Source organism: Podarcis pityusensis (assembly GCF_964106645.2).
Source record: "Podarcis pityusensis genome assembly, chromosome: 1".
NCBI classification, from domain to species: Eukaryota; Metazoa; Chordata; class Lepidosauria; order Squamata; family Lacertidae; genus Podarcis; species Podarcis pityusensis.
Window position 1 is genome coordinate 108,040,067 of NC_138028.1, and position 27,743 is coordinate 108,067,809.

General features: G+C 43.4%; 1 protein-coding gene across 3 annotated transcripts in view; it reads right to left on the reverse strand.

The window, feature by feature from the left end:
- Positions 1-27,743, reverse strand: part of PLA2R1 (phospholipase A2 receptor 1) — a 71,168-nt gene that overhangs the window by 17,101 nt on the left and 26,324 nt on the right. For 2 of the 3 annotated variants that reach the window (XM_081005657.1, XM_081005659.1), the window contains exons 11-22: positions 26,257-26,426; positions 23,275-23,492; positions 22,086-22,231; positions 21,231-21,315; positions 19,550-19,682; positions 18,518-18,553; positions 17,916-18,073; positions 15,942-16,006; positions 15,087-15,190; positions 6,539-6,681; positions 3,945-4,062; positions 634-764 (exon numbers count right to left, since the gene is read on the reverse strand). In XM_081005657.1, the coding sequence (XP_080861783.1) occupies positions 634-764; positions 3,945-4,062; positions 6,539-6,681; positions 15,087-15,190; positions 15,942-16,006; positions 17,916-18,073; positions 18,518-18,553; positions 19,550-19,682; positions 21,231-21,315; positions 22,086-22,231; positions 23,275-23,492; positions 26,257-26,426 (1,507 nt within the window). The remainder of the gene's footprint in view (positions 1-633; positions 765-3,944; positions 4,063-6,538; positions 6,682-15,086; positions 15,191-15,941; positions 16,007-17,915; positions 18,074-18,517; positions 18,554-19,549; positions 19,683-21,230; positions 21,316-22,085; positions 22,232-23,274; positions 23,493-26,256; positions 26,427-27,743) is intronic. The other variant, XM_081005658.1, reaches the window with a different exon arrangement.

Below are 27,743 nucleotides of genomic sequence, written 5' to 3' on the forward strand. Positions count from 1 at the left end.
TGCACTTTACATGGGGCTACCTTTGAAGGCAACCTGGAAACTTCAACTAACAGTCAGACTGGTGAGTGGGAGTGGCCACCGAGACCATATAACACGGGTCCTGAAAGACCAACATTGGCTCCCAGTACATTTCCGAGCACAATTCAAAGTGTTGGTGCTGCCCTTTAAAGCTCTAAACAGCCTCGGCCCAGTATACATGAAGGAGCGTCTCCACCCCCACCGTTCAGCCCAGACACTGAAGTCCAGCTCCAAGGGTCTTCTGGCAGTTCCCTCACTATGAGAAGTGAGGTTACAGGGAACCAGGCAGAGGGCTTTCTCGGTAGTGGCACCCGCCTTGTGGAACGCCCTCCCATCAGATGTCAACGAAATAAACAATGATCTGACTTTTAGAAGACATCTGAAGGCAGCCCTGTTTAGGGAAGTTTCATCTTTTATAGTGCTTTTAATATTCTGTTGGAAGCCTCCCAGAGTGACTGGGGAAACCCAGCCAGATGGGCAGGGTATAAGTAATAAATTATTATTATCATTATGACAATGTTTATTAGAAAGGACTGAAAAGGAGGATACAAGAAAAAGCCAATGTCAAAAAACGCACAAACAAAAACTCCACACAAAGCTACTTTTAACACTTGCCTGAACTGCTTCTGCTGGATACCAGTTGGAATATTCCACCTCTTTCCCATTGGCCCATCTTTCGTAATCAGTACTCTGCAGACCAATCCAGATATTTGATTTATGCCCAAACAGATTCATTGTTATGAAAGCTAGACAAGGAAATCACAGTTAGAAATGAATCACCTGTAGGTATAAATCAAGCAATTGAAGATGACAGACTTTTTTTAACTCATTAAGAACAGAAGCAAAACAATTAAAGATGGGTAGCCGTGTTGGTCTGCCATAGTCGAAATAAAAAAATTCCTTCCTGTAGCACCTTAAAGACCAACTAAGTTAGTTCTTGGTATAAGCTTTCGTGTGCATGCACACTTCTTCAGATACACTGAAACAGAAGTTACCAGATCCTTCTATATATTGAGAAGGTGGGGAGGGGTATTACTTAGAAGGGTGGTGGGAATCGGAGATTGGCAGATAGCTGAGATGAGCCTGTTGACGACTCTTAACGACTGTAATAGGTCTTACAGGAAAAGGCAAGGGGTGAGAAGGTGAGCAATGGCTTAGTCATGTATAATGAGATAAGAATCCGATGTCTCTGTTCAGACCAGACAATTCCTTTGTAGTAAAACAGCTACTTTGAGATCTTGTATAGAATGTCCTGGGAGATTGAAGTGTTCTCCTACTGGTTTCTCTGTTTTGTGATTCTTGATGTCAGATTTATGTCCGTTTATTATTGGTTTATTATTGGCATTTGATGCCAACAGTGTCCTTCAGCTCTCTATATTGGACAAACAGGCCAAACCTTACGCCAAAGAATAAACGGACATAAATCTGACATCAAGAATCACAAAACAGAGAAACCAGGAATTTCAGAAATAGACTGGAAAGAGAAGCTGCTGAATTACAACTCATTACCAAACTTAAAACAATGGAGAAACCTGGTCTGAACAGAGACATCGGATTCTTATCTCATTATACATGACTAAGCCATTGCTCACCTTCTCACCCCTTGCCTTTTCCTGTAAGACCTATTACAGTCGTTAAGAGTCGTCAACAGGCTCATCTCAGCTATCTGCCAATCTCCGATTCCCACCACCCTTCTAAGTAATACCCCTCCCCACCTTCTCAATATATAGAAGGATCTGGTAACTTCTGTTTCAGTGTATCTGAAGAAGTGTGCATGCACACGAAAGCTTATACCAAGAACTAACTTAGTTGGTCTTTAAGGTGCTACAGGAAGGAATTTTTTTATTTCAAAACAATTAAGTTAGTCTCTACTTAGTGACACTTTACAGAGGCTGAAGTCACATGGAAGTGAAAAAACTACTGATTAAGCCAGTGGGAAATGACCTGATGTAATGCTGTTTTCTTTCCCCACCTACTCTGTGGTGTATTTTGCCTCTTGTGCGTGCTACAACAGAGGCTAACACAGCTTGATCTATGCCTATTCACTCAAAAATAAGTCCTGGTGAATTAATTGAGCCTTAATTCCAGGTAACTGTTCCCACAATTGTGACCACCCACTTGAAGCTTTATTTGGAAGGGAAATGAAGAAGTAGCTACAGCATTCTTCGCAGTCTAGGCCTCAGTTGTTCCACTTTCTTTCTAAAAAGTTCATCTGCTCTGGTGGAAGCCAGAACTATAAATGCAGTCAAAACAATAGAACAAGAAATGAGGGCCCAATACGCGACAGACACAGACAACAGCAGCTTCTTCTCCTTTTTCCTCCCAGAGAAAGTGTGAAATGGCAAAAAGGTTGTCATGCCAGGCACAGTTACATGGGAGTAACTCAGGCTTACTTTCAAGTAACCTCCCTTTATAGCTCTCTGTACCTCTGTCTCCTTCGTACTGTCATTTTCCAAGTTTATTTGCAAAGGCTGAATGCAGTAGAATACTTTACCAATGCAAACACAATACAAGACTGGGTGATAGTTATAGTGTTTAGATCTGGCACCTTACCCTAGCAAGCACTGGCACTGGTTAGTTATCAGTGTTTTGAAACGGGACTTTTTTACCCGGTGCTATTTTTGCTCTTTTCAATATCAGGTTAGAACCCACCTCCTGTGAACAGAAGGCAGGTCTAAGGCCATTTCCTGTGTAAGGCAGGAATCTTTGATCCTCAAGTAATCAACCTTTAATTCTGGAGGAGGTTATGAGGGCAGCAACAATCGACATCCTCTTAAGGCCATGTTTTAGGCATCTGAAGATGTCTGAGATGGAGGACAGCCCATTTGCCCACATGGATGAAGTGCACAAGGCCATACAAATCTATGCAGTGGCCTGTTTCACTTCTTTTAGTATGAGAAGTGACAGCAAGTCATCAGAACCCATGGACAGGATAACTTTAGCTACAGGACATGTTTTTAGGGAAGTCATACGGTCTTTGGAGAATATATGGGACAGATTTCAATCAAATCAGAAGAGGCTGGTATGCTTTCCTCTAAAACACTTCTGAGAGCTACGTAAATCTATTTCTTAATGACATATTTATTCTCTTGGCCCCTGGCTGATCCCAGGTAGAGAGAGTGAAGCGTCTGCCAGTCTGTGCAGTGTTAGGTAAGTACATTTTCAGGCACTACCTTAAGCCACATACTCCCAAACCTTCCCTTCCTATCTGGCTTAAAGGGAGGAAGTGCTGAAGCCGTTGGGTGTCTGCAGATTGTCGTTCTGATATTGTTTTGACATTGCATTTTGATTTTTGCAGTTCTTAAAGAGCTCAGCAGAAATCTTGTTTTGCTGTCTGAGGCAGGAAGACAAATAGACATCAAGTGTGTGTGTGTGTGTGTGTGTGTGTGTCCGTCCCAAATGCCAGAAAACAGTTTTAGTCCTGCTTTCTTTTCCCAAGAGATGGGACCTTTCCCAGAATGGAATGACTTCCAACGTATGAAATGAGAATATACATCTTTTTTGACATCATTACTCCCACCCTCCCCCCGGAAAATACACTTATCCTCTTTTAACTACAGACTTCAAAGAACAGCTGGAAGAGAAGATCTGTAATGGTAACTAAACGATGTGCAGTTGTATTTTGCAGCCATAGTAGAAAACAACAAATATTTGAATATAGCACAGAAAACTCACTCAGGTCATATTATTTTTAGTGTTGAAGGAATCGCATTTGGATCCTCTCAGTACCAATACTTAAGAATAGCTACTGAAGCTGTTACAACTCACTTGTGGTTTTATTTAAGGTGCACAGGTTATCTGTTGGTTAGGCCAACATAAAACAAACATAAACATAAACATAAAACAAACATAAAACAAACAGAAAACAGAAAACAAACAAACAAAAAATCTTTATAGTGCCGTTATGAAATGGTTCACTATTATACCTTGTTCAACTTCATTTTCAATTGAAGCAAGCGATCCATCATAGTGACTGCAGAAAGCTTGTGCAGAATTCCAGCTCTTCAGGAGGCCTGGGTCCTTTGGAATCTGCACCAGAAAGCACTGCTCAAAAAAGGAAAGTTATTTAAATGGAGCAGTAACTGTTAATGGAGGGGAAGGGTATATTTTGACCTACCTAGACCTTACTCTCTAGGGCAACCCATACATAATAATAGCCAACAACTCAGTGCTGTGGAAATAGTGGGTAGAAAGAGGGATCACACAACTCCCAACACAGAACAGCACATTTTAAACCTTGGCTACATTCCAGAAGGCATTTAAGGTCCCCTCTGCCCTTGGTAGGAACTTGGCAATTTCCACAACACAGTAGAAGGGGAAGATTTGGATCAGATGCACTAAGTGCAGGGATACACCAGACCTATTACTCATGGCACGTTCCTTGGCACTCTGCAGAAAACTTAACAAATGCTTCTGTTCCTTAGTATGTAATGCACTAAGCCCAGTCGTGAACTCAACCAGACAAAACTGGAACACATAACTGGAGATTTGCCTAGCAACAGCACAATGGACAAAAAGCTTTGTGCAGCGTTAAGGCAGCCACCTGCAATATTAGACTGAGACTAATTCAACAACAACCACAACAAAACCCTTGCATCGAGCCTACTGGACACCAGCACGCTTTCAACGCCTGGGCATTTTGCCCACAGACAAATGCTTCTCTGGCAGCCAAACGAAAAATTCATCATCACTGGAAATCCTGAGTCACACCAGGCATGGATGGTTGGATGCAGGATTTTTTTATATAATTAGCAGCTCATGAGAAAATCTTGTTTTGCAAACAACATAAAAACCCATTCTTTCAAGTGATTTGGAGTGACTTTCTGCAGCTCTTCACCAAGTAGCTCACATCTTGCCCCCCAAAATAGGAGGCTTAGTGTAGAAACAGCAGCCTCACCAATCTGCCATCTGCTTCACTGATAATGCAACAAAAGTTTGTTGCGTATTGATTTTGATCTTTATTTAATTCACTGCCCAGAACACATTTAACCACGACACGACTGAAGAGATTAAGGAGTCAAATGGAGGGTGGGGAGGGAAAGACCAAACTACGCTATTGGAAAAGCGGGGGAACCCTAATAAACTGTCCATTAACCCCCACCCCCAAAAGAAAACTTGTACCATTAAAGACAAAGACAGATCACATGTGTTTTGGCCCTGAATAACCCATATAGGATTTGAGTTGCATGGCCTAGACAAGAGGAAGTTTGGAAAGAATGAAGAAGTAAGTTGAAGAAAGGAAAATGAACAGGAGTGGCTGACGTATGTGTGTGTGTGTGTGTGCACGCGCAGAGACCACCCTTCCAAATGTGGTGCTGTTCCACTTACCAGGCTGGGGCAAGATTTAGGGCTAAGCAGGCACACTGGCAGGTGCCCCACAATGCTGGCCACTTCTGAAAACAAGTACATACTCTTGAGCGTATTAAGGTGGAGGAGGAAATACAAAAGAAATCCCAGATTAGGAAAATAGATGAATAAGGAAGAATTAAGTGTACTTGGAAACAGAAGGCCACAAGGGAGAGAAATTTGACAGGGGAAAAAAGTGAAGTGATGAGCAACAATGGCTAGCAAGGCAGCTTGCCAAGGGAAACTGTTGACGGTGACTGTGTGAAGATTAGGTCAAGACAAAGGAGAATTAAAGTATGTGTCTGTGTGGAAATTCCCACTATTACTTTTGGGTGCTGGGAGGAAGTGTTAGAGGCAGGAGAAATCTCAGCCAAAAAAACCCCAGCCAAGTGCATAGTTGCAGCCTGAATGGTTGCTCCAGGTATGAGCTGCTGGTTTTCCATGGTTCTACCTGAGGTAACTCACCAAGGGCACATAAAAACAGCCTTTCTGGATCAGGCCAAAGGCCTATCTAGTCTAGCATTCTGTTCTCACAATGGCCAATCAGATGTTTTATGGGAAGCCCATAAACAGAACCTGAGTTTAACAGTGATTCTACAGCTGGGTTTACAGCACCCTTCCATTTTGGAAATGCATGTCTTTTTGCTATGGAGGCTGCGCAGATTCACAGGCACAGTGTAAATCCAATTTCCAGCTTCTGCTGAATTAACTAGTTAGTTTCGCACTACTATGTTGACAGGGGTGCCTGCCACCTTCAGGAAGGTGGTCATTATTAGCTATAGCTGTAACGTATGATATCAAGGCCTCCCAGTTGTTTCATGTGCTCTCAACATTTGTCTTCCATCTGACGAAATCGTCAGATTTCCCATTAAATCAGTAGTCACCAATCTTTAGGGACAAACTGTAGAAACTGTACTTCTATTGGCTGTAAAAGAATGCTTATTTCAAGCCTAATTTCAATGGGGAAGGGGAGGGAGAACTTGTGGGTATCAGGCAAAGAACGTATGCTTCTGCGGCTGACAAGTTGGTGAATTCTGCTATAAATCAATGGGAACAAATTATATATGAAAAACTTTCCTCTTAAACACTAGCAGCATCCAAATGCACATTTATTTTTAAAATTGTATGTTAATTTGCTCTGGTTTTTATTGGTTCAAACAAAGCAAGAAAGTACCTTGAATGCAAAATAAAGCCATCCTTTGGGGCAGACTCCTTGATTAGGCTGCTCTTTGGGTATTTCTCTCTCAATAGTCCATATCTTTTTACGTTTGCAGATACAAGGTAGAGAATTGGTACAGCTTGCAAATCCCCACAACCCTAAGATAAAAAAAATAAAATCAGAATACTTATTAATACTAAACTTACTATGTAAATACAGATATAAAAACACTGGCTATAAATTTGTTTTATACGTTGATTTATGGGCAATGGTTATTGAGACTTATGTCCCTTCCAGAAGAACACTTATTTAATCCCAACTTATTTAATTAAACTATATTGCCATAAACAGCTGCTGATGCAACACTAAAAACACATGAATAATACTTATGTACTTCTGTTTTTGTTGAAAACTCAGTGTAAGAAACACAACAGGCTTGACTTTGTTCCAGAATCCTCTTTCTTGCATCTAGTAATTACAAGAACAAAAAATGTAACATCTCCATGTGTGAAGCCTTGATTTTCACAAATGAAGCAACTTTGCTCTAAGCTCAATAATGTGGGAGCAAAAACTGGAAAAGGCCATTTCACAGTGCTCAAAACTTTCTCCAATATTAGGGCTTGTGGTTCTTTTTCAAGGTATAGTGTGGACCTACAACAATCATTGCTGGGATGATAGAAGCTGCCATATGGTTTGTGGGGATGTTTCCTGAGCTCCCCAAGATTAGACTGTAAACTTTCTATTGTAGAAATAGTGATTTATTGTAGCAATAGTGTAATGCCATAGGTAAAACTGTAGAAGGGCAATTTGGTGGCCATGGCAGAAGGAAGCACTTGGATCACGTCATTTGGGTTGTACTCTTAAGGCTGTGATCCTATGTGCATTTTCTTGAGCCTGAGGGCTCATCCACACTTCTGCTTGAACCATGCCTAGACAGCATGGGTCCGAGTGGTTTTCTCCTTGCCCCACTCCTTTCCAAGGGAAAGGAACAAACAGATAGGAACAAATGGCAATCCAGGGAAAACCCAAATTGCTGTTTGTTCTGAATGAGCAGTAAAGAGCAGCTTCCACCAGGGAAACGAAGTGATACAAGAGCAAGTGTGGATAAGTCCTATTGATCACAGAAAGAGGCACTGTGGCAGCACTTACTATTATTTACATAAGTACCGTGCTAAGTAACTTTTGTTAATAGGGTGTTTCATCTGTTAGCAAAATGCCAATGTTTTGCTTGCTTGCTCACTTAAATTGGGCTGCAGAGCAACTGATTCCATACAGGAAAAGATTAAAAGAACAGGTATACTGTCAGGGAACTGCCATCGGAAGGAAGGGAAGTGAAAGGGCTCACACAGGTTGGGAGAGACTCAGCAGCTGAAGAGGGAACCAGTAGGGGGAGAGGAGCTGAGCTGAGGGAAAGTGAGCTGGAGGGATGGCTCAGAGACACTTCCAGCGAAAACAGTGGGGAGGTTTCAGGACCTCCTGTAGGGACACCCACTCCTCGCCGGAAACTGTCACGCAGAGAGTCCAGAAGACGTGTTTCCGTTAAGGAGCTTTTATGTTGGAAGCGATTCCGAAAGCAACCACTGTCGGAATCTGCCAGCGACTGACGGAGCCATGTTTAAGGGGCTCCGTTACAGACAGAGGTTTGCAAACTTGACCAAACTCTGAGGGACTAGGATTTTACACACAAGCAGCTCATCGTCCCAACACAGCATTCCGACAGTCTCCGTGAGCAGCTTGTGCAGGAGAAGGCATCATGAGCAACCCAGCCGGAACCGGAGAAGCAGGAGCTGGAGCGGGTCCAAGCCTGGAAGAAAGGTACCGGGTGTTGGAGGTCCAGCTAGCGCTGCAGACGGCGAGGCTTGAGGAGAGGAGGGCTCAGGATGCAGACAAAAAGGGGAAAGACACCCAGCTCGTCAGAAAGGTACCAGGATTGGTGCAGAAGTTTGGGGGGGAGCCCAAAGACTATCATGGCTTTCGGACAGAGATGCAATATGCCCTCAATCTGCAGTTTGATGAATTCCCTGACGAGGAATCACGAGTGGCTTTCGTGATTGGGCATCTTGAAAAGGGGGCGAGAGACTGGGTTAGACCCCTGATGGCAGCGAATAGTGACGTCCTAAAGGACACGATGAAGTTCTTTCGTGCCATGGATCTGATGTTTTCCAGCGATATTGAACAGGGAGTGGTCCGCAGACAGTTAATGGCTTGCAAACAGGGGAGCCGATCTGTCCGTGAGTACTGGACTGAGTTCACCATGTTGATCCATAAATTGGGGTGGGATCTATCGGCGGAACCCATTCAAATGCTCTTTGAAGAAGGGCTTTCTTCGGCTGTGAAAGACGAACTTTCCCGGGCGCCCAGGGCGGAGTCTATGGACCAGCTGACCAAATCAGCGCTGACCATAGGAGCGCGCCAGGAGGCGAGAGCATTGGAGAGGCGGGAAGGGAAGGGGGAACGTTGGAAGGAGTTCCGCATTCCAGACATTCCAGAGCCAACTTTCCCGCCGGCAGAGCCGATGGAAATCGGAACAGCGCGCGCGCGCGCAGTTTCAAAGCCCAGTGAGGGGGGAAAGAAGGAGGGAAAAGGCGCCCGGAAATGCTATCTCTGCCAACAGCCAGGTCACTTTGCCAGAGTCTGCCCCCAGAGGAAGGAATGGCAAGGGATGGTAGGAGCTGTGGAGGGAAGAGAGGAAGAAATACCGAAGCAAGTAAAAGCCAACGCCTGGCTGCCACCGTCGGGGCACAGCAGCCAGGCCAAAGAGCAGTGAAAGTGCCCACGCCAGAACCTCCTAAACCCGCCCTAGTGATAGAAGTGGCGCTAGAGCTGCCAAACGGACACCCTCTAAAGATAAAGGCGCTGTTGGACTCAGGCAGCTCCTGCAATTTCATGAGCAAAGAGTTTGCAGCTGAACACCAGATACAGACGATCCCTTTAAGCAACCCCCTGCAGGTGACCACGATCGATGGCAGGGAGCTGTTGGGAGGAGAAGTCAGCTTGCAGACCGTCCCAATGATAATGAAGGTGGCAAGGCACACCGAACTGATAGCGTTTAATGTGGCCACCTTGGGAGGAGCTCCCATTATATTGGGGATGAGCTGGCTAGCGTTACATGATCCGCTGGTGGGCTGGCATCAGAGAGTGGTTTCTTTTGGTTCAGCACATTGCTTAGAACACTGCAAAGAGGGAAAGGGTTTGGCAGGGGCCCAAGCCACCCTAGCAGGGACTGAAGTAACGGAGAACGTGAAGGTACCACGACAATACGCAGATCTCCGCGACGTCTTCAGCGAAAGGGAAGCTGACCAACTACCCCCGCATAGACCCTTTGACTGTCAAATCAATTTACTCCCTGGGGCACAGCTCCCTGTAGGCAAGCTGTACGCCATGTCAGACAGAGAGATGCAGGAGCTAAGAGAGTTCATTGACAAGAACCTGAAGAGAGGGTTCATCAGAGAGTCCAGGGCGGTGGGGGGCAGCCCAGTGTTTTTTGTGGATAAAAAAAACACGAACAAGCCGAGGCTTGTGTGTGACTTCAGGGCCTTAAATGCAGTGTCAGAACCAGTGGCTTTCCCTATGCCCAGGATTGACGACATTTTGACAAGGGTCAGGAAGGGAAAGATTTTTACTAAACTGGACCTAAGGGGGGCGTACAACCTGATACGAATAAGGAAGGGGGATGAATGGAAAACCACCATGTTCACCCCTTTGGGGGCATTTGAATATTTAGTTATGCCCTTCGGCCTACAAGGAGGCTCCGCGTGCTTTCAATCGTTTATGAACCACGTCCTGGGGCCTTTGCTTTACAAGAATTGTGTGGCCTTCTTAGACGACGTGTTGGTGTATTCTGAGAATGAGGAGCAGCATGTGAGAGACGTCAGAGAAGTGTTGAGCAGGCTGCAAGCCAACCAGCTGTGGGTGAAACTGGAGAAGTGTCAGTTTCATACCAAGGAGGTGGAATTCCTGGGGTATCGCCTGTCAGACAAGGGATTGGCCATGGATCCCGGCAAGGTCCAGGCGGTGCTGGAATGGAAAACACCCAAAACAAGGAAGGATGTGCAGAGGTTCCTAGGATTTGGGAACTTCTATCGTAAGTTCATCCGAAACTTTGCCCACCTGACGGCGCCCATTACGGACTGTCTCAGCAGTAAGAAGAAGTTCGTTTGGACTGAGGAGGCGGAGCGAGCATTTGAGGAACTAAAAAGGGCCTTCGCCTCGGAACAACAACTCCTGCATGTGGATTTACAAAAACCGATGAGAGTGGAAACTGACGCATCAGACAGAGCGATTGGGGCGGTGCTTCTGCAGCCAGGGAAGGAGGAGTCAGAGTGGAGACCGTGTGCCTTTTTTTCGCGAAAGCTGAACAAATCCGAGAGGAACTACACGGTGTATGACCGAGAACTACTAGCCATTCATGAGGCGTTCCGGAGATGGAGGCACCTGCTAATTGGCGCACAACATAAGGTGCAAGTGTGCACTGACCACAAGAACCTAGAGTATTGGAGGACGGCACGAGTGCTCAACCAACGGCAAGTGAGATGGGCCCAGGAGTTCTCCAAATTTAACTTTGAGATTTGTTACGTGCCAGGCCCAGAGAACATTAGGGCGGACGCTCTCTCACGCAAACCTGAATATTTGGAGGGGGAGGGAGCACCCGAAGAGAGACATGTCATTCCAGAGGACCGCTGGGTGTGTGGGGCGGCATTGGTGGGACAAAGAGAACTGGTAGAGGAAACAGAGAATGATGAATACGCCCAGAATAAGCTCAGAGGTCTTAGGGGTGAGGGAGAGGAACCAGGGGGTTTCGAGGAAAGAAATGGAGCTTTGTATTACAAAGGGGCACTGTATATCCCTGAAGGAGACTTAAGGGGGAGGGTACTCAAGCAGTTGCACGACAGCCCCACGGCGGGGCATTTTGGACAACACAAAACCATGTGGTTGGTCACCAGGGAATTTTGGTGGCCTAAGGTGAGGGAAGATGTACGGGAGTATGTAAGAGGGTGTGAGCAATGCCAGCGAGCCAAAGGGGAGAGGCGGGCACCGGCGGGGCTATTAGAACCCTTACCAACCCCAGAACGACCTTGGGAGGCAGTGTCGATAGATTTTATGACTGATCTGCCGAAGTCCAAGGGGAAAACAGCCATCATGGTGGTGGTAGACCTACTAACAAAGATGTGCCACTTTGTAGCCTGCTCGCATGCAGTCACGGCGGAAGAGACAGCGAAGTTATTTGTAGAACACATTTTTAGGTTGCACGGAGTGCCATTGAGGGTGGTCTCAGACCGAGGAAAACAATTTACTTCCAGGTTCTGGAGGAAGCTCATGAGCTTACTGCAGGTGGAGGTCAACTTTTCGACTGCCCGGCACCCTGAAACCAACGGGCAGGCGGAAAGAGCAAACGGGGTCCTCCAGCAATACCTGAGGTGTTATGTCAATGACAGAGAGAATGACTGGGTAGAAAAGTTGGCGCTGGCGGAATTTGCCTACAACAATGCCGAGAATGTGTCCACAGGGATGAGCCCCTTCTTGGCTAATTATGGGTGTCATCCCAGGGGTTTCCCAGGGGGAGAAGGGGAGAGATGGAGCGTCCCGGCAGCCGAGCATTTTGTAGAAGAAATGGAAGCAATCCATCGTCAGCTCCAACTCAACTTAGAAAGGGCGAAGGAAGAATACAAGAGGCAGGCAGACAAGAACCGAAGGGAAGGTGAAACCATAAGGGTGGGAGATAGGGTGTGGCTGTCAACCCAAGGGTTGCCGTTCAAAGGAGGTTGTAAGAAATTAAGACCCAGGAGATTGGGTCCCTTTGAGGTCATTCAACAGGTCAACCCAGTGGCTTTCAGGCTCCGGTTACCCAACCACATGAAACTGCACCCAGTATTTCACAGGTCGTTACTGTCACCGTATGAGGGGGGACGAGAAGGGATGGCCACTCGGGGACCGGTCATAGAAGAAAGGGAATGCAGCAGCCATGTGGCAGAAATCCTCGACGCCAGGTGGAAGGGGGATCAGGTGGAGTATTTGGTAGCGTGGGAAGGAGAACCGGAGTCAGAAAACACTTGGGTAATGGCAGAAGATATCAATGACGAGGTATTGATAGAAACGTTCCATCAAAGGTTCCCAAGGAAACCTCAGCCTGTGGAGAGGTTCCGGAGGGAATACTTTGGGACCACCGATGAGGAGGAGGAGTTGGAAGGATTCTCGGACTCGGAAGGGGAAGGGGAGATGGACTCTGAGGAGGAGGAGTACTTCGAGACCAGGAACCGCAACAGGTGGAGAGAAGTGTTCGGGACATCGGAAGATGAAGGAAGTTCATTCCGGGGTTTTGCCTCCTCACCGCCCGTAGAGGAGGGGGCGAGAGGGGATGAAGGGGGCCCTGGAGGGGAGGTGGATGTCAGGGAACTGCCATCGGAAGGAAGGGAAGTGAAAGGGCTCACACAGGTTGGGAGAGACTCAGCAGCTGAAGAGGGAACCAGTAGGGGGAGAGGAGCTGAGCTGAGGGAAAGTGAGCTGGAGGGATGGCTCAGAGACACTTCCAGCGAAAACAGTGGGGAGGTTTCAGGACCTCCTGTAGGGACACCCACTCCTCGCCGGAAACTGTCACGCAGAGAGTCCAGAAGACGTGTTTCCGTTAAGGAGCTTTTATGTTGGAAGCGATTCCGAAAGCAACCACTGTCGGAATCTGCCAGCGACTGACGGAGCCATGTTTAAGGGGCTCCGTTACAGACAGAGGTTTGCAAACTTGACCAAACTCTGAGGGACTAGGATTTTACACACAAGCAGCTCATCGTCCCATCACATATACAAAGAGAAAAGGGAGAAACAAAACAAAAGAATATGGCTCCTCGAGGATTTGCAGTCTGGATGACAAACACAGCACCTGTGGCCAGAAACATATCCTCAAGAAGCTCTGGCCAGAAAAACAGATTTTTATATATTTTTTTGTTATGAAATGCATATGCATAATTTATCATGGAGGAAAAACCTGGCAGAAATGATATAAATATCTACTGTGTTATCTGAGAATATATTGGGCTGGATCCAACCTAAATTAGACTGTATTCCTATTCCCCTGCAATAAGTTATGTAACAGAAATAGCTTCCTAAATATTTCATTTGCAGGAAACAGGAGGCAAGTCCTAGTGTTTTCAAAGAGACTTGCTTCAAAATAATGTGTTTTAGGATTTGTTTTGGGATACCAGTGATCAAAAGATAATACACACCCCATTTTTCTTTGCAAGTTACTTTGAAATGTGTGTTGTATAAAAGAGGAAGAACACCTTAGTTCTTTTTTCTCTAATCACATATGACTCAGTTTGGTTTTGTATGTTGTTCAGTAGCTTAGCCTTGAACTCCCAACCCAGCTTAAGTCATGTGTAGTTGCACATGACTGGTTGCACTAAAACGTAGATGAGAATTCACACCTAGTATAAAGTAATACACAACATCAGAATTTGCATATGCACCTAATTTATGCATTATTGAACAAATAGTTGATATGCATACAGAAGCCTGCTTCCACGAGCAAATCTCCTTCAGTGCAATCTCATTTCAATGACTCACTAATGACTAGAAGCCCAAAACTTAAGTCATGCTGTCAACATTTAAAGGCCAAGCATGGGGCATACCGACCCCTATGCCTGGGACGTGAGAAACAGCAATACGTTGTTCAAATTATCGTCACCAGCTTTAACAGGAACAGATATTTTGGAACAGAATGAAAGCTACTTCAAAGAAAAGTTTCATTAAATATTAGAAATACACAAAATACAATCAATCCATCTCCTTTATTGACATAGGGTAAAGTGCATCGTATACATGGATCAGAACACAACACAGTTAACGAAACATAGTAGGAGATACTTTAGGATAAAACTGTCCAGACATCGTGATGTACAAAAATGACTCTTAGGACCTATGGTGATGTAATTTCATAGTGTCACTCGAAAATCTTGGCACATTCTCCACAATGTCATTACTACAATTGTTAAGCAGATAAGACACCCTGGGAGAGTCTGTGCGATAAATCGCCTCCTTCAATAAGGGGGTCAAATACTTATCATATATTTTTGTATAAAATGGGCAATAAAATAAAATGTGTGTGATGGATTCAACCTGTTTTGTGCCACAAGGGCAGTATCTTTCAGCGTATGGGATTTTCGAGAATCTACCTTGCAAAACTGCAGATGGTAAGACGTTAAATCTTGCGAGGGAAAGAGCTCTGCATAGTTGGGGATCGTAAAGCTGGTATAAATATGGAGTGTCTTGGCCAAATGAGGGTGGAATTCCCAACCTCAATGGGGAACAGGTTTTGTTGGCTGCACTGCAAAGGGTTTGGAATTCAATCTCTAGGATTCTGCACTTGATTGTCCAGAGTGCTTCCAACTGTGGGAGTATAAGCAGCGACTCAAGTGATAGGCCACAGGTTCTGATTTTGCTCTAAATGCAAGCTAGCCATTTGGAGTGGTGGGATTCTGCCAGCATGAGGAAAGTTAAAGAAGGCAGATTGAACATGAAATGTAGGCGGAGCCAGAATTTTATAGCAGTGAGCCACTATAAATATATACTGTACCTGTTTGGGAAGAAATAAAACCACATTTCTCTCCTTCCGCATTCATAGGTCTTTCTTCACCTCCTTCCCAGTTTTGGTATAATAATGGTGAGCCGTCTGCCCATCTGTGTAGACATTTTAAGTATTTAGTTCTTTCACTGCAAATGACTGTCAAAAAACCCTTTATTCTAAACCTAGGGCATGGGCAGTCTGAAGGCAAGTTGAATCAATCTTGAGAAGCTAAGCATATCTGCATCTTGCTAGTACTGGATGGGAAACCACCCTGGAATTCCACTGAAGAAAGGGGAGAAATGACTGGAAAATATAATGCATTTTCTAGAACAATGATTTTGAATTCATTGATTTGCTTATCAATTAGTGGATTAAGATGTAATTAAATATATCATTTTTTTTAAAAAAAATCCATGACTGAATGATTATTCAATACAAGTGTAAAAATGAGGGACGGGACCAGAGGAATCCAACTCTATAATAGTCAAAGAAGCTGCAACACTTGAAGATAATAGATTACCAGCATATTCTACAGTACCAATATCCCCCCCCCCCAAATCTGTAACAAAGATCTAATCTAAAACAGGAGTTCTGTAAATTCAAAATAGAACAGATGACAGAAAAAGAATCCTTTCACCAGAAGCCAACTATAAGAAGACAGAAATAATTTGTTTAGGCTTTTTTGTGGGGGGTAGGTTTCCTTCCCACCTCCCTCAAGAAGTCATACGAAAAAACCGTATTACACTTATATTTATAATCCAGAAGATATTATTGTAAGGGAAATGTCTTGAAGTCCAGATCTCTCTCCCTTGGTGTCAAATCTAAGCATATTTTGTAAGATTGGACATAATAATTCAGTCTTACCGAAATCCTTCAGTAGCTATTTCTGAATGTAATGCAATCCACCAATCATTATTCATTTTTGATACCTGTAAAAAAATAAATTAAAACAATTTTTTTAAAAAAACAAATGTTAGATGAATTTCTTGCTTGCTGGTATACAGATTTATCCAACTCCGTCTTGCGTTATTTATGTTATACCAGTCCATTAAAATGAAAATATGGGAAACATTAAAATGAACGGCAGAAATCATGTATCAGCTCCAACTACTGCACAACTGCACTCATTTCACATGCTAGCAAGGTTATGCTTAAAATTCTACAAGGCAGGCTTAAGCAGTATGTGGACCGAGAACTCCCAGAAGTGCAAGCTGGATTTCGATGGGGCAGAGGAACCAGAGACCAAATTGCAAACATGTGCTGGATTATGGAGAAAGCTAGAGAGTCCCAGAAAAACATCTACTTCTGCTTTATTGACTGTGCAAAAGCCTTTGACTGTGTCGACCACAGCAAACTATGGCAAATTCTTAAAGAAATGGGAGTGCCTGATCACCTCATCTGTCTCCTCAGAAATCTCTGTGTTAGAACTGGATATGGAACAACTGATTGGTTCAAAATTGGGAAAAGAGTATGACATGGCTGTATATTGTCTCCCTGTTTATTTAACTTATATGCAGAATTCATCATGCAAAAGGCTGGGCTGGATGAATCCCAAACTGGAATTAAGATTGCCGGAAGAAATATCAACAACCTCAGATATGCAGATGACAAAACCTTGATGGCAGAAAGTGAGGAGGAATTAAAGAATCTTTTAATGAGGGTGAAAGAGGAGAGCGCAAAATATGGTCTGAAGCTCATCATCAAAAAAACTAATATCATGGCCACTGGTCCCATCACCTCCTGGCAAATAGAAGGGGAAGAAATGGAGGCAGTGAGAGATTTTACTTTCTTGGGCTCCATAATCACTGCAGATGGTGACAACAGTCACGAAATTAAAAGACACCTGCTTCTTGGGAGAAAAGCAATGACAAACCTAAACAGCATCTTAAAAAGCAGAGACATCACCTTGCCAACAAAGGTCCGTATAGTTAAAGCTATGGTTTTCCCAGTAGTAATGTATGGAAGTGAGAGCTGGACCATAAAGAAGGCTGATCGCTGAAGAATTGATGCTTTTGAATTATGGTGCTGGAGGAGACTCTTGATAGTCCCATGGACTGCAAGAAGATCAAACCTAGCCATTCTTCAGGAAATCAGCCCTGAGTGCTCACTGGAAGGACAGATCCTGAAGTTGAGGCTCCAATACTTTGGCCACCTCATGAGAAGAGAAGACTCCTTGGAAAAGACCCTGATGTTGGGAAAGATGGAGGGCACAAGAAGAAGGGGACGACAGAGGACGAGATGGTTGGACAGTGTTCTTGAAGCTACGAACATGACTTTGACCAAGCTGCGGGAAGCAGTGGAAGACAGGAGTGCCTAGTGTGCTCTGGTCCATGGGGTCATGAAGAGTCGGACACGACTAAACGACTAAACAACAATAACAACAGCACCACCTGACAGTCGCTTCTGGCTGGACTTAACCATCCAGGGACCCTTTACCTTTTACCTTTACATAGCGGTAGTAAGAACCTTTGGCCTGTGGGCCAAGTTAGGCTTCTCAGTCTTCCCATTTGATACAGCCCAGCCACACCACCTACCAGCCATTTGTCAAGAGAAGATACATAACAACAGCATTACAGCTGTCTTTTTCAGAGAGCACCTACACCATTAACCTGCCTCAGTCTCTGAAGAGAAAAGAAACTGCATTTCACCAATTTGGAGTCACTATATATTTACATTTGTCATGATTATGTAGAGATGGCTACTATAAGAGTTGAACTATAAATGTCTTTCAAATATTTTAAAGTGTCTAATCCCCAGGTTGTTGTTTTTTTGTAAGACGGAGGAGGCAGGGATAAATTCTGTTCTCTGAAAATGTAGAAAAATAACTGGTTATGTTACCTTTTTTATTCTGCTGTGGATAAATTCCTGTTCATTGGAAGAATGTATTGTTGCTATATTACCGCGGAGCCAGCCACAAACAAACTGAAAAGTGGACCAGTCTGAGGCGCTGTCATAAAAAAGGTATTCTGCTCCTTGATAATAAAACCACGATGGCTCTAAAAAATCAAGTTAAATATTATCTATTTGAATATGTGCGTGAGGTACTTTTATAGTTAATTCAGTTTTATTGCTGTGGAGCTGATGTTCCACAAAAGGAGCAAAATCCTTCTAGATCAGAACTTGCAGCATGTTTGGATAAAGATGCACCCCTAGTGGTAAGATGTTGCTAAAACTGTTTAATTTGGGAGATGCTGCTGCAAGTACGTTTTCAGATTACATACAAGACTTGTTTTTGTTTTGTTTTTTGAAGACATTTTGGTAATCCAAGTAAAATTTAAGTTAATACAACTGACTGATTTTATTCATGTCTTTAAGGAAACACAGAGAAACCTTTTTAAAATTATGTTCATTAATATGTATACAGTATTTCATAAAATGATACTGTTGCAGCATTTGTGAAATAAAACAAACAAACAAACCCTCCCCTCCCCACCTCATACCATGTATATACCACTGCGGAATCCTTGGTTTCACACCTGTAACAGAAACAATGAACAATTTGTGCCACTCATGCAATGGGCTTTCACAGAAATTATTTAACTATAACCCTCCCTTTCTTAAGTATCTTTTGCTAGGATTTCATTAGCAAATTCTCATCAACAAAGAAAACTTCCAAACTAATGAACAATACAAGCAAGCTAAATATACTGCCTTGTAATCTTCAAATCCTGGTAACTGTGATTATGTTCTGCTGGTGCTATGAGTGAGGATGCATCCTGCCTTAGGACAAGTTTAAGGTAAAGGGAAAAAGGTAAAGGACTCCTGGATGGTTAAATCCAGTCGAAGATGGTTATGGGATTGCGGCGCTCATCTCGCTTTTCAGGCCGAGGGAGCCGGCGTTTGTCCACAGACAGCTTTCTGGGTCATGTCGCCAGCAGGACTAAACCGCTTCTGGCGCAACGGAACACCGTGAGCCAGAGCGCACAGAAACGCCGTTTACTTTCCTGCTGCAGCAGTACCTATTTATCTACTCACACTGGCCTGCTTTCAAACTGCTAGGGTGGCAGAAGCTGGGACCAGCAACAGGAGCTCACCCCATCACGCGGATTCGAACTGCTGACCTTCAGATCGGCAAGCCCAAGAGGCTCAGCACCACCCGCATCCCTTAGCTCATCTAGCCCAGTATTCTATACTCTGACAAGCAATGTCTTTCCAGGATCTCAGGCATGTCTTTTCTTGTACCTTGCTACCTCACCCTTTTGTATCTAGAGATTCTGGGGACTGAACCCAGGTCCTTCTGCCGGTAGGAACTGGCGAGGCAGGTCTGTTCACCTGCGCTCCTGGTGTCACACTCTGGATTGGATCCCCACTGACTTGCCGCCCATAGTGCATGACACTGGGAAGCCAGGGGAGCAGCTCAAATGTATTCCGCTTGCAAGGTATGTACTCTATACTGAGCCATCACCCCTCTTCTTTATAAAATAGTCATAGCCACATATAGTGAAATATAATTATTAAGCTAGGTTTTTTACCTTTCGGTATTTTGCATATCCATTCACGCTCAGAACTGCAGTGTAGCGGCAAGACTGTTCCATTAACTGTATACGCAGCACAGCTCCTCACATTATCTTCAATGTAATTGTTTTCTAAAAAAGCAGATGCAACCTGCCACAGAACAGTGCATTAAACTGAGTTATGATACACAGACAAAGATGAATACAATTAGTAAGGAAAAGACTTTTGGACAGGTTATGCTCCTTCTGTTTTTATGTGTGGAACGTATTTGTTTATGGTCACCCTAATGGACACTTCTCAAAGTGCACTGTACACTTGGCCACCGACACATGGATTGTGTCAGATAATATGAGTATGTGTGTATAATAGCACTATCTTTAAACTACATGGAAGCAGCAAGCAGGTAGAGATGAGTTTCCCACCTGTGTGATCCCTAAATATGAACAGCAACAAAAGCTGGGTGGTTTGTAATTCATTGTTGGTATATAGAGCAAGGGGTCCACAACTTTTTTGGGCCCGGGAAACATTTGGACAAGTGGGAAATGGTTGTGGTATAACAAAATATCCCTTTAAAAGAAGAAAAATTGGGAGGGGTACTGAAGATGCTCAGAAACAACCCCCAAAACAGGAAAAAACATCCCCATTCCCCAAACAAAATACAAACCCTATCAAAAGGCAGCCATCTCAACCAAATACCAAAAATCTCTCTCTCTCTCTTTAAACCAAACAAACCAGAGGGGCAGGTATGTACCCAAGATGCTGAAGCATTTATGTCCCCAATGATACACCATGACCCTTATGTTTATTATTTTATAGTAGTCCAGTCATCTTAGTGGCCCTACAATAGTTTCCCGCTATCACTTTCATTCTGACTCTGCCGTTTTAATTTCCCTTTGATTACATTATTTGAAATCTCTTTCCTTAAGATATGATGTATCAAGGTAAGGACTTGTCAATGTTTAAAGTGTACTAAAAGATATAGGCTGCATTTGCGTGCAACACTAAGTTCAAATGCATGATCATGCTGGCTCCCCTGGAAGAGAACAGTTGCTTTGCTTTCTGCCAATCCTTTAAGCTCAGCAGGGCATGGCAGTTAGCCAAGGTTTGCCCTACCATTACAGTTTGTGGTGAGGAGGCAGCTTAACCACAGTCTCATGTTTGGATGACACAGTAAGGTAAACCTTGGCTTAGCTGCCATTCTGAGCTAAAAGGACCAGGGAGGGGCAAAGTGAGTGTGAGCTCCTCTCTGGGAATCAGCAAATTTGTATGGACCATGTAAACTGTGGCTTGACTTACTGTGATGTGTGACCCAGACCACAGACTGAATCTTGTTTTGAATGGCCAGGAAGTTTATCAATTGGTGAAGCAGGCAGGTGTTCAGGAAAAACAAGTTGTATGTAATGGTAATTTTGACTTAGTGGAAAACTTTTCCTCTCATGCAACTCAGGCCATCCAATTTTCACTGATCCCACCTACCTTCTATAGCTTTTCTTTGATTCTGTTCCATTGGATACTAGAACCTTTAGAACAGGGTTTTTTAGAGGTTGAATTGGTAGGACGGGTTAATGAAAATTGGTTTCCCTGCCTTGCATGAGCAGGAATGCTTTTTCATACAGCAAAGCCACCACTGGAAACAATCTAATTTGTTTTCTACTATTTAAAGCCCATTTCAATGTAATGAGGGGAAAAAATATTTACAGGCGTTCCATCAGACCACTCCCAGGATCCACCAGCTAATGGGTTCCTTTTGTTGAGTCCAATCCAGAACTGTCTTTCTTCATCACTATGATTAAAAAACAAACAAACCCCAGAAGACAGATGAACACTGTTAGCCGCTATTGTACCTTTGCACACATGAGAATAGGATGTGTGCATGAAGCTGAGGGAAATTGACTGAATTGTTTGATTCACTCCTGAGTTTTCTGAAAGGGTGACCCAATTCCTGACCTTTTGAAAAGAGGAAGCAAACAGCATGCCTCAAGCGCATAGAGAAGCCTTAATTGGTTTTAAGGAAAAGAAGTTGCAATTTTTAATAGAGGAGCTGTGAGTAGAGAAAGGCGGTGCTTAACACATTCGCTTCCTGATATTTTTACTATAAATCAGGAGTGGGAAATTTTGGCCCTCCAAATGTTGTTGGACTACAGTTTCCATCAGCCTTAGGCCATGCTAGCTGAGACTGATAGGAGTTGTAGTTCAGTAACATCTATCTGGAGGGCCAAAGATTTTCCCATCTTTGCTCTACATATTATACCCAATCAGCTTTTCTTGGCATTATTTGTGGGCTGAAGTCCATTTTCTCAGATGCATGTGGTGTCATCCTCACTCAGTGTGGCCAAAAGACCACAAAATGCAGAAGGTAAAGTCTTCCGGGTGAACATTATTTTCTACAACTTACACACACTGTATGATTACAGCAGAAATATTCTAGTCTATTCTTAGATTAAATTCCAAGTTCAAAAGATCTGTATCTGAAAAAAAATCGAGGGAACAAACACTCATCTGATTTCCCCTCTCTTCTGCAGAAGTCTCTTTGATAGTCAACGGAAGACTTACACATGAAACATGGTGTTCAAAAGTTTGCTCAAGAAATCCTCTTCAAAGGCATGTGTAAAACTAGCAAGATGCGCTCCAAAATCTTGACACAATGCTTCGGCTTCATCCCAAGCCCTTTTCATCAGTACTTTTTCACTGTGAAATACCTGTGCAATAAAACAAATACCCCCCCAAATAGTTTAATTTGCACATTGTCAAAATACTATGAAGGGAAGAGAATACAGTCATACCTCGGGATAAATACGCTTCAGGTTGAGCGCTTTTGGGTTGTGCTCTGCAGTGACCTGGAAGTAACTGAGCGCGTTACTTCCGGGTTTCACTGCTCGCGCATGCGCAGATGGTCAAAATGACGTCACGGGCATGCGCAGAAGCAGCAAAACGCAACCTGCGCACGCGCAGACGCACTGTCGTGTCTTACGTTCTGTTTGGGATGTGAATGGGACTCTGGAACGGACCCCGTTCGCATCCTGAGGTACCACTGTATACAACATATACTAAAAAAAACTACAAGCCTGTTCTAGAATAAATAAATTTCTCTACTTTTGTTATCTACAAACATATCTCTCCATGCTTTCCAAAATTCCACAATTGAAAAAAGAGATGTGTGTATAAAATCTCCTGTCAAGTGTCACTGCCTGAGCTTGCCCCAACTATTATATGTGGCTAAAGGGTCTACTTTGCTTGCTGCATGTTGTATTCATTTACCCACTCTGCAATAGTTTTGTTTAAAAGCTTAGGTGTTATTTGTTCTTTTTGGTAAAAGATACAATATTAAAAAACCCAAACTGCCTGGCAATATTCTATCAAACTTCAAAATATATCTCAGCTTCTGCAGCACGTGTAACGGCAGGCTCTCCACTGCCTGGTGCTTTAGCATTTATACCCATGTATTTAAATGCACATGAGACAAGTTGCATCCTTCCCAACTGAAGCCCTGGAGGGGTAGTTTGTTCCTGGAGAATGGCAACTTGAGCATTTCAAACTTACAGCAGTTTAATAAGGCACCTTAGAAGTAAAAAATAGGAACAATGTGGGGATGTTGGTTTCCCAGGAAAACCAGAACTGTCCATACTAAATAGGGCCACTTGAACTTTGTGTCTGGCATATATTATACTATTTATTACCCCATCGTGGATTCCTAAGTTCATTTCATTTGAGTTTTCGGTGAGAAATTTGTCCCCCTTTTCACCTTATAACAGCTGAGCAGATTGTGGTCCGATTCCCATCCAAACATGCAAGAATTTAAAGTCTTCTCAAAATGTGATTCTTCATTAGGGTTATTTTCTCTTTGGTATTTAGCTTTTTGCTTACACAGTGACATAGCCTTGAAGCTTGTACAGTTTTTCACTTCCCAAACACCCTTCTGTCCCTTCTGTCGTTGCATAACAACACAACCTCCAGAATGCCCTATAGTGGGGAGAGAAAGACATTTTAGAGTTGAGTATCATTTTTTCTTTCCAAATGTGGATTTTTTTTGTGTTGGATGGTAGGTTTTTCCCTTCCAAAAGACAGAGGCAAAAGGAAGCGATTTTCAGATGCCATGCTTTTACTGTTACCAGTTGATGCCAAATGTGATGTTTACATAGTATGACCACTTTTTAGTTTAATAGCCATAAAATAAATAAATTAATTTTGTTTTTTGTTACACCGGTTCTGAGTGATACCTAGAGCTTATTTCATTACATCAAACATTCAGTGCTACCTAAATAAATTATTACTTTTACTAAAATAAAAATACTGTTCAAAACATTGCAGGCATTCTTCATGTTGTTACTGCTCTGCATTTATAATGTCCAATTTTGGAATTTTGAGTTTTGTTACCTATTAAGTAAAAGCAAAAATTGTGGTGGGCAGGGAAAGAAAATTATTACTAATCCCTAATTGTAGCCATTAACTTATGATTCCCAAAATAATATCTAAATACCATAGTTTCACAAAAGGGAACAAAAATTATTTTAGCAATCCTAGAGTATAAGGATCAATACTTTCCTCCCCAATGCTTGGGAAAGTATCTAACCTTGTTATGCTTTGAGGGTGTGTCTGCATAACTACTATAATTTAAGGCTGCAATCCTGTGCATGCTTAATATGAGAGACAGACACAGAATTACTTTATACAATGGAACTCTTTTTAGATAAACTTACAGAATTACACTGAATGTCAGCAGTAAAGTAATTTACAACATAATCTACACAATGCCTATGCAGAAGTAAGTCCTGTTGCATTAAATGTGGCTTACTCCCAGAGTAATGGAGTCACAATTGCAACCTTATTCAACAGTTTCATCTATAGTACATACACTGAAAACATCTGGGAACTGAAGTGTTTTGTTGTTTAGTTGTTTAGTCGTGTCCGACTCTTCGTGACCCCATGGACCAGGGCACGCCAGGCACTCCTGTCTTCCACTGCCTCCCGCAGTTTGGTCAAACTCATGCTGGTAGCTTCGAGAACACTGTCCAACCATCTCGTCCTCTGTCGTCCCCTTCTCCTTGTGCCCTCCATCTTTCCCAACATCAGGGTCTTTTCCAGGGAGTCTTTTCTTCTCATGAGGTGGCCAAAGTATTGGAGCCTCAGCTTCACGATCTGTCCTTCCAGTGAGCACTCAGGGCTAATTTCCTTAAGAATGGATGCGTTTGATCTTCTTGCAGTCCATGGGACTCTCAAGAGTCTCCTCCAGCACCATAATTCTAAAGCATCAATTCTTCGGCGATCAGCCTTCTTTATGGTCCATAAAGAAGTAGGCACCACTAGAACCAGATGGTTTAAGTTCTTATGCTACAAAAATATGCCAACTCATCCAAATAACTCAGTACCTGGCCATGTGCCTTTCTGCCCTCCCCTGCCTTTCCCTCTGCTATCTCCATCTGTCTGCTACAGACCTAATCCTGTTTTCCGCTGGATTCAAGACTGATGTCTGAAACAGTGTTTTAGATATATTGTTTGGAGGTTCTGCAAGGTGCGCATGAAACTCAGACATAACAACTTGACCCCAAAGCAATTCCCTCTTGAGAAACCATAATATAGACAGCAGCTTTAGTTATCTGGGGGAAGGGATATAAGAAACACCAAATAACTAGGATTTTGAAGTCTCTGAATATATTTCCCTATAGTCAACCAGTAGAGGTCACTGTTGAAGGACAAGAAGAATCCTCCTCCATAATAAACCAGGCAATGCTTGTCCTTCCGGCTATAAGAAATGAGTAAGTAAATGAAACTACAGAATGATGCAACTTTAAATCACTGTGCATTACTAAATGGGGACAGAATACAAAGAGAGAGATGTTCGAAGGGATGTCTCAAGTGGATAAATAGCAGCTTGGCAGATAACTTCAAAAGCCTACCAGCACAAAATATACTTTTCAAGCCTTTTAGTTTTGTAAGTACTTACAAGGCAATTTTAATGGTGAAGCTGCTAGCAGACTATTTGCCCACAAGAGATTGCTAATCAGGTTAAGTGTATGAGCAGCTAACTGTAAGAAGGGAATCTAGAAATTAAGGCTGCAATTCTAAACACACTTTCGAGCCATGTGTTTTAAATGTCGGCTAGGACATCGTCTTCCAGAAGCTGTCCTCCATTATGGGGACTGTAGTACAGCAGCTGGAAGATACCATGAAGGCTATCCCTGGTATCTAGCAGGCTATCAAACACTTAATTTGTTGTACTTGCAGGTTCCATTATCCTGAGGTAAATTTTAATGTTATAGGTAAAGGTAAAGGGACTCCAGTCGTGGCTGACTCTGGGGTTGCGGCGCTCATCTCGCTTTATTGGCCGAGGGAGCCAGCGTACAGCTTCCAGGTCATGTGGCCAGCATGACTAATCCGCTTCTGGTGAACCAGAGCAGCGCACAGAAACGCCATTTACCTTCCTGCCGGGGCGGTACCTATTTATGTACTTGCACTTGGACGTGCTTTCAAACTGCTAGGTTGGCAGGAGCAGGGACCGAGCAACAGGAGCTCACCCCGTCGCGGAGATTCAAACCGCCGACCTTCTGATCGAAAAGTCCTAGGCGCTGTGATTTAACCCACAGTGCCACCCGTGTCCCATTTTAATGTTATACTCTGGCCCAAATTAAGACAGCCTGGTAATAAGCAGAAAGCAGAAAGTGAGGAAAAGTGGCACATTTGCTTCAATAATCAAATATTAACAAGAGCTATAAAGGTTATAACTCACTAGGCTGATATTTTCCCCAGTTTGTATAGGTCAGACGATGAGGCTTCCCATCTCTATTTAGCCAAGTGTATTCTCCTGTATTGTTGAGGTCTTGCAGTGCTATCCAAAAATAAAGGTTATCTGTTTTCTCCATGTTGTGAATCATACTGTTGAGAAAACTCTGTTCAAACCTTGAAAAAATATGAAATATAAACAAGGTATTAGATTCCTTACATCACAGTTCAAGAGGCACCCCCTATTCATCCTTTTGAGCAATACAGAAAGCTGTATAGAATCTTGCTGAAACTGAACAAATTACAGTGGTACCTCGGGTTAAGAACTTAATTCGTTCTTAACCTGAAACTGTTCTTAACCTGAGGTATCACTTTACCTAATGGGGTCTCCCGCTGCTGCCGCTCCGCTGGTACGTGATTTCTGTTCTCATCCTGAGGTAAAGTTCTTAACCCAAGGTATTATTTCTGGGTTAGCAGAGTCTGTAACCTGAAGCGTCTGTAACCTGAAGTGTCTGTAACCCGAGGTACCACTGTACTTAAGAACAGCAGATGAAGCACATTAAGTGTCTGGTTTTTAATACTTCACTGGGGGCAAATGGTGGACTGTGATGAAGAGGCAAGCCCCGCTAGAGGAAACTTGTAAGTTACTTCAAGAAAAACAATATGCCAGATCTCACCGGCTTAGATCTCTTGGAATGTAAGTTCAAACGGCTGTTTGCTCAGGACATGCCTCTTCTAACTGGCATCCTGCTCATGCCATGAGCATGCCGGCTTTCAGCTCTACAGTTCTACATGGAATCGCAGAATCATAGAATTGGAAGGAATCCCAAGGATCATCTAGTCCAACCCCCTGCAGTGTAGGAATATGCAGCTGTCCCATATGGGGATAGAATCTGCAACCTTGGTGTCATCAGCACCATGCTGTAACCAACTGAGCTATCCATGACTTGGGCAACACACATTAAGAGGGCATCTCTTTCCCCAACTACAGTTATTCTTTTAAAGGTACAGAAGAGGCTGCTTTCAGTTGGCATGATTGGTGCATCATTCAAATAAGACTCTGCAGAAAGCCATCCCTGGTGGTTGTTCTATATCTCTGTAACATGCTTCCTACATAGGTTTGTAAACCCCCATGTGTGGAACATCTACCAGAAACAGTGCAAGACTATTTTTTAAAAAGTGATCTTGCCCTGCGACCTTGTGAGGTATGGAAAACAGAAACGTAAGATAGGCCCTTCTCCGTAGTACTGCCTAAATTACTACTATGGAATTCACCACCCGGGGAGGTCAAGGAAGCCTCTGTACTTTGTGCACTTAGGTAGCAAGTTGAGGCCTGAACTAGACACAATGTTAAATGCATCCTTACATTTGCACCTGTTGTGGGAGCTGATAATTACTGGGATCTCAGCAGACAGGGGCAGGGAGGGGGAAAAGATGGAACTCTTTCTTCCTCTGGCTGCATTCCTGATGAAAAGCATTCCTTCAAAGCTGGTA